Here is a 25,345-nt window from a genome sequence, read left to right on the forward strand (position 1 = left end):
TGAATGAAAAAAAAAAAAAATCACCCCATGAAGAATTAAGTTTGTACCATTCAAGGTAAGACTTGCTACCTGCACTACTAAAACTAAGTCTGTACATATAATGAAGACTGAATAGGCTAAAAACCAGAAAGACACACACTGAAGTGATTACAGTTCCGACATTACCTAATGTTGAGCTGGTTTAATAGATTTAGAGCACTAGAACCAAAAGAAATTTTGTTAATAGCGTGCTGGAAGCAAAGACTTAACAGTGGCAATTAAATATTTACCTTTGGAGAGAAAAGTTGTTTAGGCAAACTAAAAACATATGCAAGAACAAGCTTTAGTGAAGAATGGACTAAAACAAAAAATTACGCACTTCCAGCTTATGTTCTTTCTCTGCAAGGAATTCTTTTTGACAACGGAGAAAGTCTGACAACATTCGAGTTAGCTGTTTTCTATCATCTATTTCAGCTGCCAACCTGCCATTGTAATCCGCCAGCAACATACATGCATCATCTACCATTTTGGAAAGTTGCTCTCCAGATTCCTTATCTAAAAAAGCAAGCAGAGAAAAACAAGTAAAGCATGATTTCATTATATATTGTTAATTTCTCAGAACAGCATTTCAGTTACTGGGTCCCCAACCCTCACCTGTTATTCTGTCTAACAGGGACACATCTTGGACCTCTATAGGCAAAGAAGCTATTCTCTGATGAACTGCTGCATCCCCAGAGGCAGCGTTTTCTAGTTCTTGTAATGCTCTAATGAGATCTGTGGTCTGAAAAAAGCATGCAAGATTGAGAACTAGTTTAATTCTAGTACAAAACAGTATTTCACAATAAGCTTATGTTAAAGTTACCATCAAATTGTTTCCATAATTTATGCTATCAGCATTATAGCAACATTCTACCCCTCTCAGACTGAAAGCAGAAGAAAACCAAGCCATTAATTCTCAGAACAACATTGCAGCGTTCCCAGTTCTAAAGGTCACCTTCCTAAAATAGATTTTTCATTTAATTTCTTGATATAGGACTACTTATAAATCTTTTATTTTTGACAGTAGTGAATATTTTACAGTACCTTTCATTTTACTATACATTTTTGAAATTATTTTACTTGTAGTTTTGCTTCACTATTGCATCAGACTAGATCACTGCACTTCTTTTGGAAGTAGGGCTGACGTTCATAGAAGCCCAGATGTCTGTTACAGAGAAACATACTAAATTATGATTATTTGAGGACAGTCATCCCTTGCCATAATAAAAAGCCTTTTGAGATGGGGCAATACCATAACAAAACCCCCACAAGAATTATAAAAGCCATAACAACGCAAAGTAGTAAGAACTTTTCCCAGCCACCAGGATTGCAATACTGAGAAATATTTTACTGATAAATTGATAACAATCTTATTCTAATACATGTGTTATTTGTTACCACCCTGGAAACAAATGAGAACCTAAAACATAGAAACTAATGCTGAAAGTCTGATGTGGACAAAGCTGGATATATAGTTCATACAGTGTCAAACAAAGTTACAACATGTTCCATTTGTAACCGAAAGTGCTGCGAGAAAGGTTTCGGGTTTCATCCTTGCTCAGAAACAGTACCTCATTAAAAAGAAAAACAGGGAACATTCAACACCAAGAGTAACTGAAAATTTCTATATCAAAACATATGCAAATACAGAATTTTATAAACTGCTTCTACCTGTGGAGGGTCAGTGGGAGAACTTCGAGGTGAACAGTTATTTTCATCAACTTTTATCTGTTCATATGTGCGCTTCCTCACCTTTCTCTCTCCATCTAAATGAAAACAGAGGAGTCAGGGAAATAGTATTTCAAACAAGAGACTGAATCTTCATACACACACAAAATACTTACACAACGCTTGCCTAAGTTGTTCTAATACATCATTTTCATAAACAGACCTTTCTTCCCAGATAGAGAGCACTCGGCCAAGGTGTTTCTTACAACTCTCATCAGACTCACTGTTACAAGGAAAAAAGCAAAAAATCAGCAGTAGGTAGAAGTACAGCACAGCCATATGGTTATCTTTTGTGGAAGAATCTCGGCATACCTTAGCGATATCAAAGTATCCAGAAGTCCAATAATCTCATAAAATAACAAAATCATCATGTTTTAAGAAAAGAAAGCAAAGGCCAGTTCAAGATGAGTTAGCAAGCACATAAAAAGAAAAAAAGGCCAACAACCAATTCTTTTTTTCTGTTTGCTTGCTCAACCTGTAAATCTGTAGGTCTGTAACCCTGTTATGCAAACACTGCAAATAGGTTTGTGTTGCTTCAACACCTGCATCCCATGTAAAAATAAGGATCTAATGGCTGCTGGGGAAAAGCAGATCATGCAACACCAGTAATGAAACATATTAACCTGTTATAGCATATAAACACAGACTAAAAGCAAGTCTTAATTTAAGGTATAGCTAAGTTTTCTAAGGCAACAGGGACTGCATGCAGATGAGTTTACTATTTAACTTCATCAAACAGCATTAAGAATACCCAAGATCAAAGGAACACTGAATTAAATTAAATTAACATGACTTGAAGTACAGAAATAGCATACAAGGACTGTCTGGGTCAGAAGAGATGAACTGAAGACTTCTCTAAACACCCCTTGAATACAGTATGATGAAGGACACTGCACATAAGTTTACTGTACCTTGAAACATGCTTAAAAGCCTCCACTATTACTGGAGCAAAGTCTTTTGTAAATTCTGGTCCTTTCCTTTTGCTGTTCTGTATGACATCATTGGCCAAGTACAGGAATGTCAGCTTCCTATTTGGTTTTGCTAATAAAAAGAGTGATACACAAGAATAATTAGAAAATTTAGTTCCTCCATCTAACACTTATTTATGCACATTTACACTAAACACAAAACCTCAAATAAAATATGTTTTTCCTATTCTCATTACTGCTTACAACTTTTCACTCAAATATTCTATTTAAAAACATGAACAGACTCCAGTCACCTACTGGCTTTCTCTCCTTTCTGCTGTAACTTTGCTTAGATTCTTCCTCCTTCATAATATGACATTAGTTTCCTCTAGCACACTCTCAAAAAATAAAACAGAGAAAACCATGATATTCCAAAATATTCCTCAGCCCCAGCTATTTTCAGGTGTCTTCCTGAGCCTTATGTGATCTACGGGTTTGGTAGCCTTCAACGATTTCTTCCAAGTGCTTCAGCTTCCCTTTGAGCCTGCACAAATTTCTTACACCCAGGAAGTTCTCCGAGACAAGGAGCTTCACAGATCCACAATCACTCACGTGAAGAACCTCCTTCTTTTGGTTTGAATTTCACTCAGTCATATAACCACCCTTCATTCTCATATGTGAGCAAAATGAGCAGTCAATCCCCAGTCAATCTTCCTATATCATGGTGACACTCCCCTGCTTTATCTCCTAAAAATTAAATCATTCATGTGCCTGCAGCCGTAATATCAAGAAAACATTTCAAAAAAACACTTTCAGGCTGCTGTGATATCTCTCTTCTCCAAGCATCTTACACATTCTGCACCATTCCCACTAACATACAATAGATTACAAGCTTTCAATTTACAAGATGTTTTTAAAAATCTATTTCATGTTTTCTAAGTGTTCCTACTCAGGTATTTTCATTTAACATCACATTTCATCTAATCTTCATTAGTCTACAGGTTTTTTAGAGCTGCAACTCTTGTAACACTTCTAACCCTGTGTTAGCACCAGGAAAAACTTTCACTATCAATTACAACCACACAACCTCAGTATGTATGCTCTGACTTTAAAAAGAGGTTTCTCTTGAAAGACAGGATTTAAATGTTTTCTGCCCTCTCAAGGACAGCAACACTGTGGTAAAGCCAACCTAAGATTTCTTAAAACTTGTGCTTAGTTGCCAATATGATTTAGCTTTGTTAATATCTACTCCAGCTCTCAAACATGCAGAACCACCACCCTCACATACATACAGAAAATTAAATGTTGATATACTTCCATTCAAAGCAAATGTTTTTGAGAATAAATTGTGCGCTACAGAAAAGACTCCTCTGAAGGATTTTCCCCTTCAAGTATTGAATTTTTCCCATCCTCTCGGACAGATATATCCAACAAGTTGAGAGTTCTGGATTAAGCAGGGGGAAAAAAAGAAACAAGACACTGCATTAAAAGTAAAAATGCACCTATCTCTTAGAGTCAAAGCAAACTAAAAAGTGGCAAAAAAGAATTAGTTTGCAAGTGCTGGACACAAGATGGATCTATTAAAAGTCTGCTCCAAACAGTGAAGTCATTACATGCAAACACCCTGGAAATTCATCTATTTGGGTCAAAATCTGGCTAGACTAAAACGTAGATTTTATAAACTTATCCTACTTTATTTCTATATTAAAAACTGACTGACAATATAGCAACACATCCACTCATGTTTCAAGTAAATCATAGTTCTGACACATAGAAAGCTTTGATTTAAAGAGACAATCTCAGAAAACACACCTTGTCTCATATGTGCATGAAAATTACTTAGTATTTACCAAAGATGACTCTGTTCCCCTCTCCCATTTCCTAAATGAGCCCAGAATTAGGATTCAAAAATCTAATGAGCAGGCTGTTCCCCATACTACACCCCCTGAACTGCATGCAGGATAGATCCTTGTCCATCCACCTCACAGAAAAAGCGCCATGTTTTAATCCTCAGCGTTGTAACTCATTTATGACATACCTCAACTTCTGTACTTCCAACAAGTAACCAAATCAGCAGAGCTGGTAAAGACAGGAGATGTATGCAGCGTCATGAAGTCACATGATATTGACTCTCACAAAGGCTAGACTTTATATATTCACTACAGTTAACAGATCAATATACCATGTTTGGAAAAAGCATGCTAAACCCCAGAAAATCACTTTCAAGCTTATTTCCTCTAGTATTACCTTTTCAGCTTCCTACTACAGTTCAACAGAAACAATGCTGCATATAACGAAAAAAAAAAATCCTCAAAATACTATTAAGCTATCTGTTGGCTTTAGTTAAAAATTCAACTCATATTCTACCCTTATGTTCACAAAGAATACTGTGAAGTAGCATTTCACTCCTCTTGCTGCAATCAGGCTCTATAAAATCCCAAAGCTAAAAATTATGCCTAGCCTGAAGAAGTGTTCCCTTTCACTTCACAAATCTTCAGGAGTTACATGCTGGCCTACTACTGCCTGCCTTACACATCAGACTAAAGTGCAACGTAACCTTTAGCAACCGAGGTTGACAACTCAGCTACAAAAACCCTCAGTGTTTTATTGCTACTACGGCTGTAAATTAACTATTGAAGCCTAAAATACAAAATTAAATTTTAGAACAGATAGATCTATTCTGAAAAATCTTACTTGTTTACAGTATCTCTTTTCAGTATCGGTGACATTAACTTTTCAGCCCTGGACTTTGATATATTTTAGAGCACCAAAATGGATCAAAGAACAGTTTAACTATTTAAAACATCTCCTCAACATATGGCAAGGCTATTAGTAAAAGCACTCAAAGTCAGAAAAAAAATGAAAGAAAAAAAATGTAAGATCTTAAGTTAAAGCAGGATCTGAAAGGCACATGCTGCCAGAGTATATAGTGTTAGAAGAAGCTAACCCACAGCATCTCTGGCACACTAACAATACAGTCTACAAACAAAAAACTGCTAAGAAAGCATCCATGTTGGACCGAGTCATCTTTTCAGAAGCTCTGTGCAGCATTCACATAACTCTTCTGCTTGTTACAGTTAGATTTACCATTTACCCACCACAGCAGTCACCAAAGCAGCTCCCTGAAGTGCTGGATTCTGAAATATTTTAACAGGTCAACAATGCTGCTTGGTATAAGGTAAGCAGGTTACTCTTAAAGCATCCACAATGTGGGGTTTTTTTCCGACGAGACTAACTGGGATTGGCATCTTGCAACGGAAACTAAGTCTGTCCCAAAAATGTATCTGACATATTTAAATACCAGTGAATACACTGCAGATATTCATGGAATTTCACCCTCTCTCAGGCATACAGGAAGAAAGCAGAGAAACATATATTTCTTACATCCCACTCTAAGATTACAGACTATTGACCCATCTGAAAACATGTATCAGCCTTTAATCTTCTACAGGCCTGCTCTGCTACACTAGCTGACCTTGAATGAGAATATAATTTAACAGGAGATTTCGAGAAAATGGTTATCAGTAGGTTAAAATCCTACAACAGTTATTAGCACTGAACAGTTCCTTTTTTACTGAAGCTCTCTAATATGGATTCAAATAAAGATTTGGCTCAATTGCGTTCAAATTACGTTAGTTTACCTACATGCAGCAGAATGTCGACACTTCTCCCACAATCCCTGGGACACTTCCTGTGTGATAGCATGCTTCGTGTCTTTGCAAGAGAAGTTACAGGACAACTTTGTAAACACCTGACAAGATTTCAAGCTCCTTATTACAAGACACAACTCATCTTTTTTAAGTCAAGCAGCACTGAAACTTGACTGCAAGATCACTGACCCTTCACACTGAGAGGCAACCTCAATTTTTATGCAAGCTGATTAAGTGCAGCATCTTTGCTAACATAACTGAAAGTGTATCTGTAAAAAGTTACTTGAGAGGCTACCACCAGAAAGGACAATTCAAAGATAATATAATCCATAAAAGGCATGTTGTACAACAAGCAATTAAGAATCTTAACATTTATTAACCTCCTATTATGAAAAAGTTAAGCTAAGCGTTCAACATTGCTGTCAACTGATTCTCCTGGGGAATTTTACCAAGGTTTGAGAACTGATGTTATTTCCTTTTCAAAGAGGAGAATAAGATTACCTATAGAATGTTTGAGGGTCCAAGTATCTTGACTTTGAGTTTGGAGGCTAGTAGACAAAGGGAACACAGCACACAGCCACTGCTGGGAAAGAGGCCATCAGTATTAAATTGCCATCGGGATGCAAGAAAGTTGGTCACAAACCAAGGAAACCATTCCAACACAATTACTCTGCAGAAGCTTCCCACTGCACTTAGCGTATCTTGAATTACGTTAACAGAAAAAAACAATTTCTTTCACTGCCTCACCTGGCTGGTACAATGCCAAGATAGATACGAGTTGACAACAACAACAGTTTCACAATAGAAAAGACACTAAAGTATTCAAAAACAGAATGGTGAAAGACACACAGGTACTGGTAAGATACCAGGACATGAGTAGTACAGCAATAAATGAATAAGGATTTGTACACACTGCATTCTTTCAAGACTAGTATTAGAGAGTCAACTAGTCAGGCTAGATTATGCAGCCCAAATGTGACTATTTTAAGTGAAAGATTCTTGTATTGCTAATATGTTGCTCCTGACTGCAGGTTAAATCATGTATGTAGCAAATACATTTCTCTAACTTGAGTCAACTTCAAAACTGAAGTTTTGCCTGCTGTTGGCTGATCTCCAAATGTTTTTGCACAAATGAGAAGATTCATGGGCATAAGCAGGAAGGTATCCCAATCACATCTGTCTTAAGTATCTTACTGGCCTCCTCAAGAACACCTACTAACCAGTAAGCCATAGTTTTGTTTCTTTTAAATAAAATAAAACATTTATTCTCTCAAGTATTATCACACTGGCCAATGACACTATACCACGTAAGTAAAATAATCTTACAACTACCAGTAGAGAAAGGCTCCTTCTCTTGGCAAAAAAATTATACTACATCGTACAGAAAATAATTGCTTTAAATCAGGGACTAGTTTCCTGAAATTCACTTCACATCTGCAGGGCAATGTATTTCTACCACTTTTGGCTGCGGTTCTGCTCCAAAACAGCTGAGTGAGTATCAGAGTAATTCACATGTAGTACTGCTTTCAAATTTGGTTTCAACATTGCTAGGCCTTCTCAATGTGCCTACTAAGATATATTCCAATTTGCAGCAGCATTGAGCAACTGCCACCACAAGCACTAGCTTCAGAAAACTGTATTGCATCAACGCCAACAGCTATGAGGACTCAAACACTAGCATATGACCCAGCAGTAGAAGCTGTAGATAGACAGCCATAAATAAGCAAAAATAGTCACTTCTTGTACGGCTGAATGACTTCAACACACCAAAATAAACAAAAAAGTTCACACACAATAAACTGGAACAGCAGGTAAACTGGCAGAGTTGTGCTACAAATATGTCACTCTGTAGCAGCCCAGATGTACTTACACAATTGCAGCTGTCTAAAAGACAATATACAATGGTTCTGCTAACTTGTATAAACTTTGCAGTGATGACACTCATCAGTGCAACATGGGTGGGGTGACAGATGAGAGTCGAACCAAGAGGTCAAGTGATTAAGGGGGGTGGAGTGTGTGTTCAGCATCAGTTTCTAGGACTGACTATCTATGAGATGCCATGTCAGGCCCTGAGGAAACAGATACCTGAATTTGAAATTAGGTTTCAAGATACAACACAACAACTACTAAAACATCACTGGGATGTAAATACCTAACAAGTGCCCTAGCAGACCTGGAAAAGCTAGCAGAAAATGAGCTGACAGGAAAAGAAGGTATTACAGACAACTAACTGGAGCTTAAATTAAGAAGTCCCATATTACCAAACTCAAATATTTAGCAATTTCACTTTATTTTAAGTCAGTACAGCAAGAATCACGTGGAGCCTACTGAACAAGCACTTACTATTCATTCTAGATGGCTGGCTGATGCTTTGAATTACAGAACTGAAGTTTTTCATTTCTAAACAGCACACACAAACAACAAACCCCTAGAGCTGCAAAGAATCCTGCAACTAGGGAGCAAGAGATGTATGCGAGAGAACATAACCAATTTGCAAACAAAATTAAGTCAACAGCCTCCATCTCAGAAGACCCTCTTCAAGTAGGTTCCTTGGTTCCTTCAAAGGTTTCTCTTACACAGGCTTACACAACAAAACTGCATGTATAATGCCACTACTTAATTTAAAAAAACACTCACCTGTAAGGCAATCCCTTTATGGACAGACAAAATTAAATAGTTTTAATGGGCCCACCAGCTGCATTTTGGGAATGACTGATATATTCCCATTAATGAATTAGTTGTACTAAACTACTTAAATACTGAGTAAGCTTATGACTGCTAAGTAATTAAATATTTAGCTTTGAGTGTTACATTTCATACATCCAAAATCTAGCCGAAGCAGTATCATTTCCCTCTGCGCACACTTTTCAAGGCTTTACAAAATTCTCCCTAATTCGAAAGGTCTCTGTAAAATACTTACGTGATGTGGCAACATTATCGCAAAAGTTAATGCACACAAGTTACTTTGAAGCAATTATGAAACTGCCACAAGTACCACAGTAAAAAAGCCACACTTTTCTAGAATAAAAATCCAACCTGTGCTAAGTTTTTCACGTAAGACATTTACCACAAATGAAGTACTGAAAGAGTACCCCCCCAATTATTTATTCCATAAATCAACTATGAAATTAAAAAAATGCAGACTCATGATCAGCATCAGCCAATGCTAACACAGGCTGTGGCCTAAAGGGGTGATGATACTATTGTCAGTCTCCTTTGTACCAGCACCAGCTTTCCATCAGGGAACTCATATATTTCAAAACTAACTATTGGTTTTGCTGATTTTCAGCAGCAGCACAGCACAAGATACTGCCAGCAAAAAAACATCAAAAATATTTAAAGACATATTTAACCAACAACAGAGTGGAAAAGAAACTGTTCTGTTGTCATTGTAGACCTCTGCTTATCTGTCAAAACACAAGTCTTTTGTTATTTCATTGCAGTTGTCACTTAAGTTAAAGGTATTCTATTAATCTTTTCTCATCGTTTTACTTATCAATGAACAAAAGATCAGTGAACTACAGAATCTGTTCTCCAATAATCATAACAATAGATAGTAAAAAAAAAACCACTACAGACACTGAAATGTGAAGTACCTTGAGTGACACCTAAGTGGTTTGGCACAACTGCAGCATCAGGAATACTTAACACCCCAGGCAGAGACACCTCAGCACCGATCACCCCACCCCAGCAGCATAATTCATCCATACACTTGCTATTAGCACATATTTGAGGTCAGTCATTAAACAGCCTGTCTCCACACTGAGTCTTTTGAAGCATGTAATATACAACTCCTTATCGTAATTTCATCAAACTACTGGTTGTATAAGACAACATCCTTTCCTTTGAGTATTTGTGACAGTTACTAAGTCACAAATGTTACTAAGTGTCTGGACAATTATCAGTATCAGTACTTTCACAATACAGTAAATTCTAGAATACATCATACAAGCTTTCTTCCAATTTTTTATTATTTCTAAGAATGACCCGATTAATTCTACATGCCAGTACTCTAAGAACTATGTATAAAAGTTATGGTAGTACTAGGAAAAAAAATACACATGAATATTCCTTCAGGAATCAGTTCCATCAACTGACTTGATGTAATTTTAGCTAAACACGAGTTCAGCAAGACAAATCCAATGTTACGTAACTGCTCCAAGTATGACAAAGACATGCAAGTTTTGCCTGTGCTCCAAGTTTATATTAAGTACAAGAATTCATCAAGGGAATTAATGAAAGTTCAACCACAGAAAACCTGTAGATGAAGGTGCATAAAACTGATGATTTGTAGAGATGCCCTAATACGGGACCTGAACACTACCCCAGTAAACCAAGTAAACAGAAAGGGACTAAAATCTTATGTTGCCTAAATTATATGCACATTTGAAAAGCTGCCTTTTCACCTCTACTCCAACAGGATATAAGACAATGACTATTTTAAAAATAAAAACAATCTGAACCAAACATTAATGAACAAAAGAGCTGTGATCCTAGTACTTGTTTTCATGAATAACTAAAGACTGATCTGACACAAGACACAAGGGATCTTTTACCAAAACAAAGCATCCAGAAAAAAAATATAGTATCACACTGTACTGTGTTCAACTCTGTTATACAATGTTCTATGGGCCTGAGAGAAACTAGGCTGGAAGGAAGGTCTGGAAACCGGGTTGACAATAGAAAAAGGGTACAATGAACAGAAGCTAAACTGAGAAAGGCTAGGTTCACTTCTCAGTCCCAGGACACTACTGGCTAGCAACAGAGGCAGACCATGCCAATAATTTTTGTGCCCATATTCGCCAAATAGAGATCATTTTCCTCTCGGGTAGGAGAAAAATCATATTTCTATGGTTTGGATGGCAGGCAAGTCAGGAGCCTTAAACTTACACTATTTATGGACTCATTGCCAGCATTCTGCTTTGTGATGTTTTATGCAAGTCACTTCACCGCAGCATACCGGTTTTTCTTCTCATCTGCTCCATGCTGTCTGCTTAAGACCACTATACCTTTGGGGATCAGAGACCATCTTATAATTCTGTGCTGCAATTAGCAAAAAGTTAGTACTAAGGCAAATGTAAGCTGATCTATGAAGCTCAAGTACTACTATCAGAGGTGGAAAATTAAAATACATCCTGTGTATATTAACTATGCCTGCTTCAATGAAGTGGTTGAGGAACAAAGGAAAGAAGCAGCACTTAACACAAGGCCTAAAAGCCCAGAAGAAAAGGTGCAGGACCTTGAAAGCAACTAAGCTACTCCTACCACAGACAGACTACCACATGCTTTCCACAGACCCTTGAAGGTTTGCTTCCAAAAAGAAGTCACCAGAAATATCTTCTTTGAAGCAGTAAAAGCTGGACGAATTTAACAAACTGAAGATAAACCCAATTATAGCAGGTATACTCATCTGAAGCTCAAAACAGGCTTAAAAGTGGAAGCCAGACACAGAAAGCATATCCATGAGTTCTTAAGATCATTATCCTGAACTCTCAATGCCATCTTCAAACACGTAGCCTGTGTTTCGAACACAGGAAAATTACGCTAATACTAAAACTCTGGCTCTGTGTCAATTAGTTTAAAGATACTTTTCTGATACCATTCAGAATACCAAACATTTAAGTTGGTTGCTTAGAAGGCGCAGATAACATGAAGTGTTTCAGATGCTGATGGAAGATCCACCCATTTGTTCTCGGAACAGGAAAGAAAGCTTGCAAACATATAGTGAAAATGTTTTGTTCATGAGATGAAATATGCAACCAAATAAGTCTTTCTTTAGGCAACATAAAAAAGAATTTAACTCATCTTTTAAGAGTTAAAAAATAAAACTGCACACAAAAGGCGTATTTTAAACAAAAACACAGTAGCCATGTGAAAACCTACAGAGTTTAATTTCCATACTATACTGTAAAGTTCAGCACTACTTCATACTCAAGATTTTTATTTTAATGATAGTTTGGTCCATTTGCTATGAAGTTATACCCCCTAGCCAAGATGTAGTTATGATCCAGCCACGCACTCTTTGTATTCCATTACACGTAATTTCTGCAAGTTGACTGTTCCTCTTTGTTGTGTGAAACTAAGGGAGTGTCTCCTCTTTTGTGAAATCAGAATTACTTAGGCTAGAAAAGACCTTTAAGATCAAGTCTAACTGTTAATCTGCCATAAATCATGTTTAACTGCCATAAATCATGTAATGGTTTAGTGCTATTCTTCCTCTCTACCTGAAAATCTAGCCTTCTACTTTTCCCACTAAAGATCTACATATTAATGGGGCTCCAAAGGAAGCCACTGGAAGACAGCAACATTTCCTAGAGCAAAGCAGAATTCTAGCAAGTGATTCTGCTTTTACTTAAATGAGTTCACTTAAGATCAAATTACTTTCCAGTCAGCTCAAACAAACTTTTATATGCCATTTCCTCCTTTCAGTCCCTGAACCACTCACTGCCTATAGATGCAAGTTCTTTCCTGTTAAAAGGTAAGCCAAGTAAGTCTGCACACTCAACATCAAATTACTCAATACATTTAAAGAAAAACACATTTTTATTATGCTGACATCGGCATTCGCCACCTGACAAAAACAGAAAGTGAAAATCACTTTGGACACACTACATTGCTCTTCCCCCAGAATATTCCCGTCCTCAGCTGCCCTACAACAATAATTGCTGGTATGAGTGGGCAAAGCCACCGTGTCCTCAAACTCAAACAATATTACAGCTAACTAGCCATCATTGTAGATGATGACAGGCAATGCCTAAAAGGGGTCGTCTTGGAAAAGCCTTAACTACCAGTATTAAAACAAAAAGCACTGAACCCAGTGCTCTCTGCCTTCCTTCCATTTTCCCACCTTCCTCTCTCCTTCCACAAAAAAGGGAAGATAAAACACAACAAGCCTACTCAGAGATCTTACTGAGGGGGGATAGTGGGATGGGATGACGACAAGAGAGCAAAGAGAAAAAAAAAAAAAAAAAAGAGGAGAAGCATCTCCCAAGCCACAGTCATCAAAAAACTGAGACCCGGGGTGTAACACTTGCCCCAATAGCTCTATTCTCCGCAGGCGCTAGGCCAGGGCAGGCCAGGCCGCCCGCCCTCTCTTCTTCTCTTCCTCCTTGCCCGGCCCGGCCGGCCGGGGAGCCCCACCATCCTCCCCTCAGCAGCCACGCACCCGAGGGCGGCCCCCTCCCACCGCGGCCACGCCGGCCGCCGCCTCCCCCACGCCCGCCGCCCCCGAGCAAGGCCCCACCCGGCACCGAGTGCGGCGCAAGGCCCGGCGGCGGCCGTGCCTGCCTCACCTTTTCGCAGCTCCCGCTCCCACACGCTGACGATGAGCGCCGAGTGTTTGCGGTGGTGGATGAGCCACAGGCTCAGGGTCTGCACGCTCTGCTGCGAGTTGCTCAGCTCCGACAGCTTCCGCTCCAGCGCCGCCTCCGAGAACGCCGACATTGCTAGGCCGCGCTCGGCCCCGCCGCCAGCCCTGCTCGGCCGCGCTCAGTCCCCGCCTCTCCGCCCCAGCGGGGGAGGAGCCGGCTGAGCCCCGTCCCTTCCCGCCTCGCCGGCCGCCACTTCCGCGCGCCCCGGCAGCCCGGCGCTAACAAAATGGCGGCGGCCGAGCCTCCCGGAGAGTCGCCCGGCCCCGCCCCCCTTCTCCTCCCTTCCTCACTTCCGGCAGCGGCCCGCCGCGGGGGGGTACGGGAGCCGCTCGTGCCCCAGGAGCGCGCGCGCCGGCCTCGCGTCTCTCCCAGCAGCCTGCGCGCGGCCCCCGGGCGCCACCGTCAGGGCGGGCGGGACGGACCCGGCCCGGGTGGCGGGAGGCTTGGCAGCGCGCGCCAGCCGTGCCTTACCCGGTGACTGCGGAGAGTTCCTGGCGGGCTCCGGGAGGCTGAGGGATGTGGCGCGCCGGAGCAGCTGGGGCCGTAACTAGAAAAGGAGGGGTACGTCAGCGTTTTGCCCTGGGAAATAACGAAAAACCAGACACGAGTAAGGGCCCAGGGCAGCCCAGGCCTGCCCGCGGCCTACCCCTAGCCTGTGAAGGAGCTGCCTGTCACACAGGGTGTGTGGCATTTCACACTTGCAGGTGGACACTTGCTCCGCAAATATGGCTGAGCCTCATTTTTAAAAGCTGCCCCGTTTTAATTTTCACCCCCCTCTTTTTTTCTTTTTTTCCCCAATTTATGGCATTGACAGTATTGTGTAACAGACTTCCACTGTTCAATGGCAATATGAAGCCAAAAGCATTGCCTTTATTGTTTCAAACCTCTCCCTAAAGCTTTATTGAATTCTTGCTAATTCCGCTGTTTTCAAAATGGTGAATAAACATGATTCTCTGCTCACCTTTGCATTCTCTCATATATTTTTATATGGTTTCATCAGTTACTTTTCAAGCTGAAAGATCTAAGTCAGTGCTTACATGGAAGGTGCCCTACGCTGCTGAACATGATGTGAGCATTTCTAGCCTTCCTACTGCTCTTTTAAAAAACACCTGACATCACTTCTTATTTTAAACATTGCCAACTAACACATTTTCAGAAAACTATCTACCTTAACTCCTGTGGGTCTGTCCTGAATCCTGTTTCTGTACCTAATAATTATGACTGCAGTTCATGTCTTTCTCAGATATGTTAGTATTTCTATAAAATTGTCTGTATTAATTAGAAAAATATGTGTATTTGTTACTCTTGGGACAGCCTGGCAATGGTTAAGTATTCACCCTTAAAATGGAGTATTCTTATAATATTTCACACATCCAGTTTGTCCTCACCAAACAACAGAAAGCTAGTTATGAAAAAAAGTTCTTTACAGAATTTTTTAAACTTTAGAAAGTTTTCTCCCTGATTTATGTCTGACATTGAGATGTCCCAGAGGCTTCTTTTCAGGCCATTTTTCCTGATGTTGATTCTTAGTGAAATCTGCCCTTTAAACATAAAACATTGGAAAGGGTGAGAGGGGAGTGTTCGGTTTTCATGTGAATTCTATTTACAAAATAATCTGTAGCATGAATGATTTTTGGGGAAATAGAAAGGATTTTGCAAAAATGCTTTTGACAGAAATTTAAGTGAGGAGCTGCACAGATCGCTACAGAGTCTCTTTTTCTATCATTTCACTGCATTTTGATCATCATGAGTGAAAGAACCTGTAACATATTGCTGTTTTTGCTACGTACAACAGAGGACACTCTGGCATTAAGTAGACTGGCCAGTGAAGTAAAATTAAGACATAGCTAGCTAACATGGATGCAAGCATTAGAAAAATGAAGTATGAATGGTAATCTAGTAACTAAAATTCAAATACCGTTTTCTGGAGGCATATCTTCTGATGTTAGGAGAAGCTTTTGGGCAATTATGGAAAAAGAAACATATCTCTCACATACAAGACTAGATTAAAAAATATGTAGCAACAAAAAGTGATATTTAGATGTTAAAGCAAAAAAGGAAAAAAGAGCAGGAAATCAGTAGAGAATTTTAGTAATGATTGTAGAAATGTTTATTACTGCTTCCTCTGCGTGAGTCATCAAGGATTATCAGAACATTTTACAAACAGAATAAAACCTCTCAGTTAGGTATTTGTTCTGTAAATAAATATATTTAAATTCCGAGTGATTTATCATCTTTGCGTAATATAATATATAGTAAAATTGAGATTTTACTTCGCCGATAAATCTTTATATTGCATTTTAAATTTGTAGTCATAAATGTTTGCATCAGTAATCTAATTCTAAAATCTCTGCTTATCAAGTCAGTGAATGGAAATTTCCCACTTTACTTACTCAAAGTGAAGGGACTCTCAGGAAGTATGCACAATGGCGGGTTTGTTTGCTGTGGAGCTTTGAAAACCTCAGCTTTCATTCAGAAACAATTCATACATTATTCACCTGCCTTTAGAAAATTCGCCCACAGCCACAGGGGCGCAGTTGCCAACAAATGGCAAGTTTTCTTCCACCCATTCCTCTGTTCAAACTGCAGTTACATCTTTCCTCTGATAGCCTAAGAACAAAATTCTGCAGTGCTTCCCTTCTGTCTGATCACCGTGGGTTAATGGTAGTCACCTGTATTCACCCACTCCTGGAGAAATGAGCCCCATGAAATGTACAACAATGACTGTGAATAAATTCCTCGGTTGATGTTTTTGTAGAATATGGGACTGGGAAGCTCTAGGTAATTCAAAGATGCAATTACATTTCAGACTGCAGTCACCAAGAGGCCATACGGCATCCTTTCACTTCATGTGCTGGTCGCAGATTTTTTGCTTCTCTTTTCCCCACACCCAAGGACATCCACATAAAACCTTTTGTAAGAGGGGAATGTAACCCTTGTAACAATTGGAAGTTTTATGTTCTGTTACCTTGAGGGAATCCTAGGAAGTGTTTAAGCACTAGAAGGCTTGATCCTGTGTCTAAAATAGCAATGCTTATAGTGCCTTGTGGGAAAGGTAAAAAACCCAGAACACATCAGTCCACATCTTTGCTTTTTTTTTCTTCTTTTTTTTCTTACACCACCCCCACTCCCCAAATATCTGAGCTTATCTATTATCCAGTCTTAATTCAAAGAGAAGGCTTGCTGCTACTGAAGTGGTGGGGCACACATCTTTACTATAGGGCTCTCTCAAAAGCAACTACCCCAAGGCACAAACCTATATGCACGCTCTTTCTCTGCCTGAACCGCTCCAGCTAATCATCACAACACTGAACTGAGTTTCTTGGACTGCCCTTCAGCAAATACATCTGGGCTTAGCTCCTGGTTCTCCTGGAGGCATGATCAAAAGGAAACTGCCACGAGACAAGAGCATTTTTTTTAATCACTAAGCATTTTAAAGGTAAGATAAAAAAAGATAACAGAGGTTAGGTATTTTCTCTGAAACTGGCAAGAAAAGGCAAAATTTAAAATGACATCAGCATTAAGAAAGATAAGGCAGATTGTCTATACTGTGTATCTCTTGTATCTCTCATCTTTCAGATGGGGCCAAAGGGATGGCAAAGGTGGCAGTCTGTGTTGGTTGACAGAGCGTCCAGAGACCCAAAACGGGCAAAGCCCCAGTGAAACTGGCCGTTGTCTGTGCTCCAGTGATCATCTAGTTTAGTGCCAATTGGCTGCTACTGCTCTACAGAACAGCATTCTACCTGCCAGATCCCAGAGGTACAGACAATGTTAAAAATACGCACCACCGGACTCCTTTGCTGTTCACTGAGCCTATGTATCTCGTTGCATGATTTGTTGATATGAACATGTCTTAGTCTCAGAGTCAATTTTAACTTTAATTGTTTCCTCCAGGGCACTCCCCTCAAACAGCTGTCATCTTTAGAAATCGTTCTCTTTTGAAGCCCAGAGATGTAACTAGATGATTTATTTACCCTTAGTAATGTTGCATGCTTTACTGGAATTGCTTAGGAACCCTTACTCTATACCACTACATAGAGCAGCAGAACAATCTATGTATATACTGGTTTACTAAACATTGCTCATCAGCCATGTGGGATTTGAGCTCAAACCAGCTTTTGCACCAGAACAGACCAGATCTTTCTCTGTATGAGGCTGGCCTTTTGTAATGTTTACCTTTCTTTTGTAACTCGTTCTTAAATAGTCCCACCCAGGAGATGCGATAATATTAAAAGACAAATGAGGTTTCTCTAGTCTTGTTTCCTGTTTAAGAATTTGTGTTAATCGGCATACCATTTGCTGCCTGGATCTCAAAAATGCAGCACTGGCTTATCAGTTCTTTTTTATTATTACAAGTGTGTGGTCTATCCGGTATAACAGTTTCTGAAGTGTCATACTTAAAAATATTTTTCCATCTTTCACAGTACGCTTGTGCATCTCACAATCCAGTTCTGTGTAAGTGATCCTACTTCCATATCCCAGTAAGGGCATGAAAAATGCAGAAACACAAAAAGATGACCCTCAAATATAGCTGTAAAGTGATTCCTGACTGAGAGATGGTAATTCGTCTAGGTAATTTCTTCAGAAAGATTAAACCCCATTTGTTACAGGGCATATCCCTGGCAGAAATTACAAATGAATAAATAAACCCCTAAATAAATAAAAATTGAGTTGAATTACTGTGAAGTCCTACGGGCAGAGAACAAAAGAAAGCTTAAATGGAAGGAAGAAGCCCACTGAAGTAATTTACAGGAGCTGCCTACTGGAGCCAAAAACCTTGGGATGAATAATTGTTCTTTTACATGAGTTTTTGCCACTAAGCACTTCACTTTTTAATGTAATTCATTAAAAGCAGAAATTATTTGCTACTTAGAAGATTAAAAAACCCCACTTACCGAGATATATAAATATGATCCAACAAGGCATTCCCATATTTTATGGAGAAAGATAGACTATACAATCTAAAAAAATATCTCTAGGATTTCTGTGATTTCTTTGGCCCTCTGTGGAGATGTAAAGATGTTTGTAGAAAACCTTCCCTTTTTTTCGAAGTCAGGCATTTAGCCAAACAGCTATGTACATCCGGCTTCTTCATCATTATGCTATTAAGTGAAGTCATACTATGTAAACACACACTGTGATTAATATATGGATGCAATCAAGTTCCAGTTTTCCTTAGCAGAGACAGTGTTGTAACTATGCAAGAAAGCACTCTAGGGTATGTACTAACTCAGGTGTGTAGAAAAGCATGAAACATTAGGCTAAGTAATTTTAAACATCTGAGCAATATATTAATGGATCATTAATATGTGCCCTAGAGTGTATATAGCTCATAGTCACAGCATAAAAGTAATAAAGCACATTCTTAACAATAAATAATGTTATCTTTGCAAGGAAAAGGAAAACTCTGCAATGTATTGATACACTGTGTGAAGAACCTTCTTGAAATTTCTGAAAATGAAAATTTAAATTTTGCTTTAAATCAAAGGAAATGGGGTGATTCACCTTTGTGATCCAATAGAGGACATGGTGCCCCAGAAACCATTCAGCTGTAGAAAGCAGATACTGTTTTTGTTACGGTGTACTCAACTCATGGTTTTGGAGATGGTGGCTGCCAGCATACTGTAGTGTACTATCACAAGCATACCCAGAGGGCTGAGGCTTCGAAGCGCTTACTTACCTTTACTCAGCACTCATTAAACCACATCTGGAATAGTGCACTCAGGTTTGGTCTCCCCTAGCATATGAAAAATATTTATAAGCTTAAATAAGTCCAGCAGAAGGCCACCAAGATGGTCAGATGTTTGGAGCATGGAACCCAGAAGAGTCAGAGGAAACAGGGCTTGTTTAACCTGGAGAAGTGAAGGCTTTGGGGCAACATAATGGCAGCTTTCCAGTACCTACGAGGAGGTTACTGAGAAAATGGAGCAATTCATGGACATGCATGATGACAGGCTGACAAACAGTGGTGGTAAACTGAAATGGAAGGTTCCAACCAGATATAAAGAACAAGGGTTTGTGGTTTGGTTTTTTTTTTTTTTTTTTTCACAAGGACAGTCAGATGATGGAACAGGTTACCCAGAAAGGTTTTGCAGTCTCCATCCTTGAAGATTTTCAAGACTTGGCTGGATAAAGCCCTGACCACCCTGGTCTGACCTCATATGTGACGCAGCTTTGAGCAGGAGGATGGTGGGGTAATGCTCTAAACTATGCCTATATACTATAATATTCACATTTGCTCAGTGATGTACTTGTACAACTTGGTTTGTGCTTGTGCAAGCTCAGGTACAAATCCACACTGTGGGGCTTGGCTTGCTAGGCTTGTGTCAGTTGGCTCCTTGTAGCACAATAGGTTGTCCAGCTACACAACACTACTCTCCTATCATGCAGAGTGATTCAGATTAACTTGCATGTCAGCATGATCCTTCAGGACAGAGGATATTTGTTGTCTTCTGGAGTGTGTGCACCCCTCAATTCCTACAGATCAGTGATTAGGCAGAGTGACATGGGTAAGTCTGCTATTAAGAATTGTTACTACTCAGCCATCAGCCATATCTTCTGCGTGATAGCCGTCAGTTAAGTTGTCAAAAACATAAATTACTTCATTAGCCACAGTTCCCCCAAATGTAGGGGGGGAGTGTCCATGAATAAAATCCAGGTGGTTTTTGATGCATACTAGCTCTTCCCTCTTCCTTACACTGAAAACACACCTGAGAATTGCCAGAGTGGTAGGTGGCTATTCCCAAGGGATGTTTATTTGTTCACCCCAGAACTATTTTTGAGCCCGCTTTTTGATGAAAGAACAATAAATGAGGAGAGGTTATGTAGCAAGGAAGATTGTGCAGACAATAGGGGTTCTTAATTTGCTCTTGCAACATCTTGAGGAACATGGTTCAAGCACAGTGACTTTGCCAGTATTTGTTAGTGACATAGTCTTCTGCTGTACTTGTTTTCTGTGCCATTGTTTTGTCATATTCATTGCAAAACATAGCCAAGAGTTGGTGATGGATAAGCAGTTGTGTGCAGGAGTCAGCTGTGAATGCAATGGAAAGTCCATGTTTCTTCAGACATCTGTGTTTTATGAAGTGGTGATCAGACATGCTGTCATTGTCTGGTAGTGGTCCAGACCACTATATGCTTTATTGCTACGTGACTCTCCTGTCCTGTAACATCTGGGCACAGCCACTGCCCAGGTGGAGTAAAAGCCCCTCATTTCTATGGAAGTGGGATTCTTATTTCTCTTGGGAAGTGATGAGCAGGGGACAGAAAAGTTTGGAAGGAAGGTAAGGATGAGAGTGCTGTAGCAATGCTGGCAGACTTCTGGCGGTCAGAACCTGTACGCTGTGTCACATACTTCTGACCTTCTGTCCCTAACAAACAGAATTTCCAAACCAACATGCTTGTCAGAGATTTGCTCTTGTCCCAAAAAGGAGATTATGACCTTTTCCTGGACAGTCCTCCAGGTCCCAAAGTGGCCATTTGCTTTGCTTTTGTCTTAACTTGAACTGGGGCCACTGTGAGGGAATGGAGGCTCACAGCCTTCCCAGTACTCTAGTGTCTTCTGAGCACTGTAAGCAGAGCAGCTAAAGTCAGGTCCGGCTGAACTGCATCTCTGTGGTCTGTGAAAATAGAACTTGCACAGGAATAAGCAGCTTCCACTTCAGGATTTCCTACCTGAGGAGCCAGGCCGTAGCACCCCCAAAGGTTGTCTCAGTGCACATCAATATGTGCAGTGTGTGGATAACCAGTGAGTCAGTACTTAATGAGAAATGAGTGATTTAGCCTGACAGCAGACACAGACATGGAAATGTCTCTGATACGTCACAGCCTTCTACTGAGAGACCACACTTGCAAACCCTGTGTCCCTTATTGGAACCAAGATTTAATGCACATATTTTTATTATCAAGGTCTATTAGTTTGAGGTTATGCTATCCAGAACCTTCAAATTACTGAACCTGTAGCATCATAAATGCAATCTGATGCCTTTTTCCAAGTTGCAGAGCTGATGTAGCTACTGCTATTGTTCTTGGAAACTAGGTGTCACTGGTGGTTTAGAAATAGCAGAAACAGTTTCACTATCTTCTTTTTTCCTGCAACTCATTTATACCCTCTCAGTCTCTCCCTGTGTGCCTCCAAAAAAGCGTGGAGCTGCCTTCTCTGTAACTGAAGGCTGAAGTTGGATCCTTCTGTAGCCTTCTTTTCATCAAACCAAATAAACTCAGGTCCCTTGAATGTTTGTATGTCATCTTAACTGTTCTGGTGTCCCTTTGTGAGACGTTCCCAGTTTTTTTGCTTTTCTCTCCGTACTGAGGAACCCAAAGCCAGACATGGTTGTCCAGGCATGGTCTTGCTAAGCAGGGCGCAAGAACCCCTTCCCTTGACCTGGCGATGGTGCAATAACACTGCCCAGTACAGCATGATCCTCCATCATCACACGGGCTTACTATTCATGCCTGTTCCACTTTTTACCAGTAGGACCTGAAAATCCTTTCCTGCAGAGCTTCTCCTCAGCCAGCTTAGCCCCAGACCCAGAACTCTGCAGCACCCAGGACTCTGCACTTTTCTCTCTAGAGCTTCATGATGTTTCTGGCAGCCTGCTGAGGCTCATCCTAACGGCTGCCCTGCCCTCCAGTGCATTGACTGCCTTCCCCCATGTCTCCACCAGCCCACCAACGTGCTGTTAGCTGCAAACTTGCTGAGGCTACGTGCTGTCTCCTTGCCTAGGTCAATTAGCAATGAGGATTAGTAGGCAATCACCAGTATTGATACCAATACCGACCTCAGGTCCCTCCTGTGGGACACACCTTGTGACTGCCCATCAGTTGGACTTTGTACCACTGATCAGAAGCCTTGGAGCTTGGTGATCCAGTCATTGCTCACCACCTAGTAGTCCACTTTTCTCATCTATGTCTCACTGAGTTCCTAGAAAGATACTGTCGGATACTGTGTGGCAGACTTTCATGTGCCTGGATGTGGTTTCCAGGAGGATTTGATCCATATTTTCCTGGAGACTGAGGTTAGGCTGACTAGAAGGTAGCCCCTGGATTCCCCCTTCTTGCCGCTTTTGAAGGCATCTTAAGCTCTGTCCTTTTTCATGGTAATCACAGCCAAGACTGTTTTTGAGTATCACATCTTCAACCAGTATTTCCTTATCCATGAGCAGGGAGTCCATCAGAGGCACCTCCAGTGCTTGACCCATCTAGCATCTGTATTAAAGAATTGTATCTAAACTCCAGAAATTTCCTGGATTCTTGCACCCTGCTGTGTTGCCCTTTTAGTGCATACCCAGTAATAACAGTACTGTACAGTGCTGAAAATAAAAAATGTTATATAAAGCATTCTTATTTTCAAGGTAGGTTATCAAAGATCACTTAAAAGTCAGAAAGTGGAAGAAATCCAAGACCTCCATAGTCCTTTTAAGTAAGGAACTTATAATGTAAACTTTATGTAGTAGAATTCCTTCACTAAGTTTCATAGTGTAGGTAGATATCTAGTTTTTAACACTCCTCACAGATTCAATAAAATGTGTGTAACAGTGCTATGGACTGGAGTATTCCGTATGATCAGGGGATAGGTGCGCACTAATGATTTACACTGTTAAGATACATATAATCTATTTTTTCTTTGCAGAAAGGAACTCCACTGCCATGAAGTGCCCAACGTAAACTTCTGTACCTCACAACAACCTCTGCTATCACCAAGCTGTAGTAGTACCCTTCTCATTGTGGTCCAGGCAGAAAATGGCAGAATGTCCCCCAGTGGAACTGAGTATCAGTGATGCAAATTTAAGCAGTTCCTCACATTTTCATCTTGCACAGAGTGATGGTACTGATCATCAACAGCTCAGAACTAATTCTGGATAGTCCTCCCGTCTCTGTTCAGGACTGAGCTAAAAAAAAATACTAAGATTTTAAAGCATATTTAAATAATGCAGAAGCAATTCCTCATTGTATAGTTCTTGGTTACTGTCTGATATATTGAATCAGACCTATTTAGCTGTCATCAAAGTCATTCTTGTTTCATGAATAAATGAATGAACTAATCCGGCTGTCTGACCTAGGAATAACTTAAAGAATTTTAAGGAGGAAGAATCATCAGTTGTATGTTTGAACACAGTCCTCATGGCACAGGTAGATAAAATTTCCTGTAGATAAATACATATTCTAATAAGACAGAACAAAACTTTAGAGTCATATTGTTTTCAAAACACAACAATTGATCACATAAAGCCAGTAATTTCTCCATGTTAAGACAGATCTCAGTTTGCCTGTACACAACAGACCGTCTTTTCGACATCCCTTCGTACCCTGGATATTCTAAAAAGCTGGAGAAAGTCATCTGGGCATTAAGAACATGAAATGGCGTCAGAATAACTTGGCAGGACAGAGAGCTATTGATTGCCAGAACTGCCTGTTTTGCTTCTTTTATAAGAAAGGAACTCTAGCAGCCTTGAGCCGTGTCAGTTCTATTGGTCTCATAAGGTACCAGGACTATGCCAACAGACTTCAGATGATATCACCAAGAATTTTGGCTCACCCCAAACAATCAATGCTTGTTTCCAGTTAGTGTATGATTTGTACTGAAAATGACCTGAAATCCCACCCTGCCAATGACTTCAAGCCTATTTTTTTTTAAATCTGAAGCTTGTTATGTGCACTGAGTGTAACCACACACCGTAGACAATTGTCCTGAGTCAACGTCTCCTGTATCTGTATGGTAAGCACCTCATTTTACTGCATAATAGCTCTCAGGATTCAATGCATGGCTGCCAGATGTCCTCACTCTGATGCGTTTGCCTTTGCCATCATGGTTTTTACTCCTTACCATTCTCTACCTGTCAGCTATACGCTGGCATAACTTCAAGACTTAAAAGGGCCTGCTAGAAATTCCTAAGGATCATCTCCCATTCAGCATGAAAAATACCAGAAAGCTGATGCTGCCCTCTCTACCTTCAAACTTTGACCTTTTAGAGTAGAAAATTTGCCAGCCTAAGACGAACTTGCTGCTTGGAGTGGGAAACATAGGAGTTAGATTAACAGTTGAAAAAGGCTGGAAATTTTATAGATCCCTGTGATGTTCAGATGCATAGCCAAATGCTTTCAGTCTTAGTACACTTTGAGGGTTGATAAAGCACTGAAAACAGTATTTGGCATCAAGTGGCCATCGGACTTGTGTCAGAATGGGCAAGATCTGCATTGTAACTGAAATTTTAATCCATTCTCAGCATGACAAGGACAAACTGAGGCCTCCAGTCCTTTTTGCTCCTTTTTTTAAACTCGTAAACTCATGGTCTGAGTTTCTTTTTTATGGCAAAATTGATTCCCATCTTTCTTACACTGGCACCAAAGAGGATATATACCATCACTGACCTCAACAGAATGCCACCAGTGTATAGCAGCTCTACAGTGGGGTTTGGAGTTCACCTCCAGTTTGCACAGCTCATTCCACGCTCACTGATAACACTGTGCACTCAGTCACTGGCAAGTGTACGTCTTAAATGCATATCCTTTCCCACCAGATTTAAGATAAAATGGAATTCAACCAATGCTGCTGGAGGTATCTCTGCATTCAAGATTATAATTCTGATCTGCATGTGGATAAGCATGTGATGCTGTGAGCACTGCAGTGCGGTGCATTGCACATTGAGGCACACTGGGTCCTGCTTTTGCA

At 40.1% G+C, this 25,345-nt stretch overlaps 1 protein-coding gene across 3 annotated transcripts in view; it reads right to left on the reverse strand.

The window, feature by feature from the left end:
* The window catches only part of RPRD1A (regulation of nuclear pre-mRNA domain containing 1A), a 45,884-nt gene extending 31,951 nt beyond the window's left edge, over positions 1-13,933 (reverse strand). For all 3 annotated transcript variants that reach the window (XM_056330149.1, XM_056330151.1, XM_056330150.1), the window contains exons 1-6: positions 13,597-13,933; positions 2,658-2,787; positions 1,863-1,969; positions 1,690-1,784; positions 634-760; positions 359-534 (exon numbers count right to left, since the gene is read on the reverse strand). In XM_056330149.1, coding sequence (XP_056186124.1) covers positions 359-534; positions 634-760; positions 1,690-1,784; positions 1,863-1,969; positions 2,658-2,787; positions 13,597-13,747 — 786 coding nt within the window. In that variant the 5' untranslated portion in view covers positions 13,748-13,933. The remainder of the gene's footprint in view (positions 1-358; positions 535-633; positions 761-1,689; positions 1,785-1,862; positions 1,970-2,657; positions 2,788-13,596) is intronic.
* Positions 13,934-25,345: the final 11,412 nt, after the last annotated feature.

Source organism: Falco biarmicus, chromosome 3, assembly GCF_023638135.1.
Source record: "Falco biarmicus isolate bFalBia1 chromosome 3, bFalBia1.pri, whole genome shotgun sequence".
In the NCBI taxonomy this organism is placed as follows: Eukaryota; Metazoa; Chordata; class Aves; order Falconiformes; family Falconidae; genus Falco; species Falco biarmicus.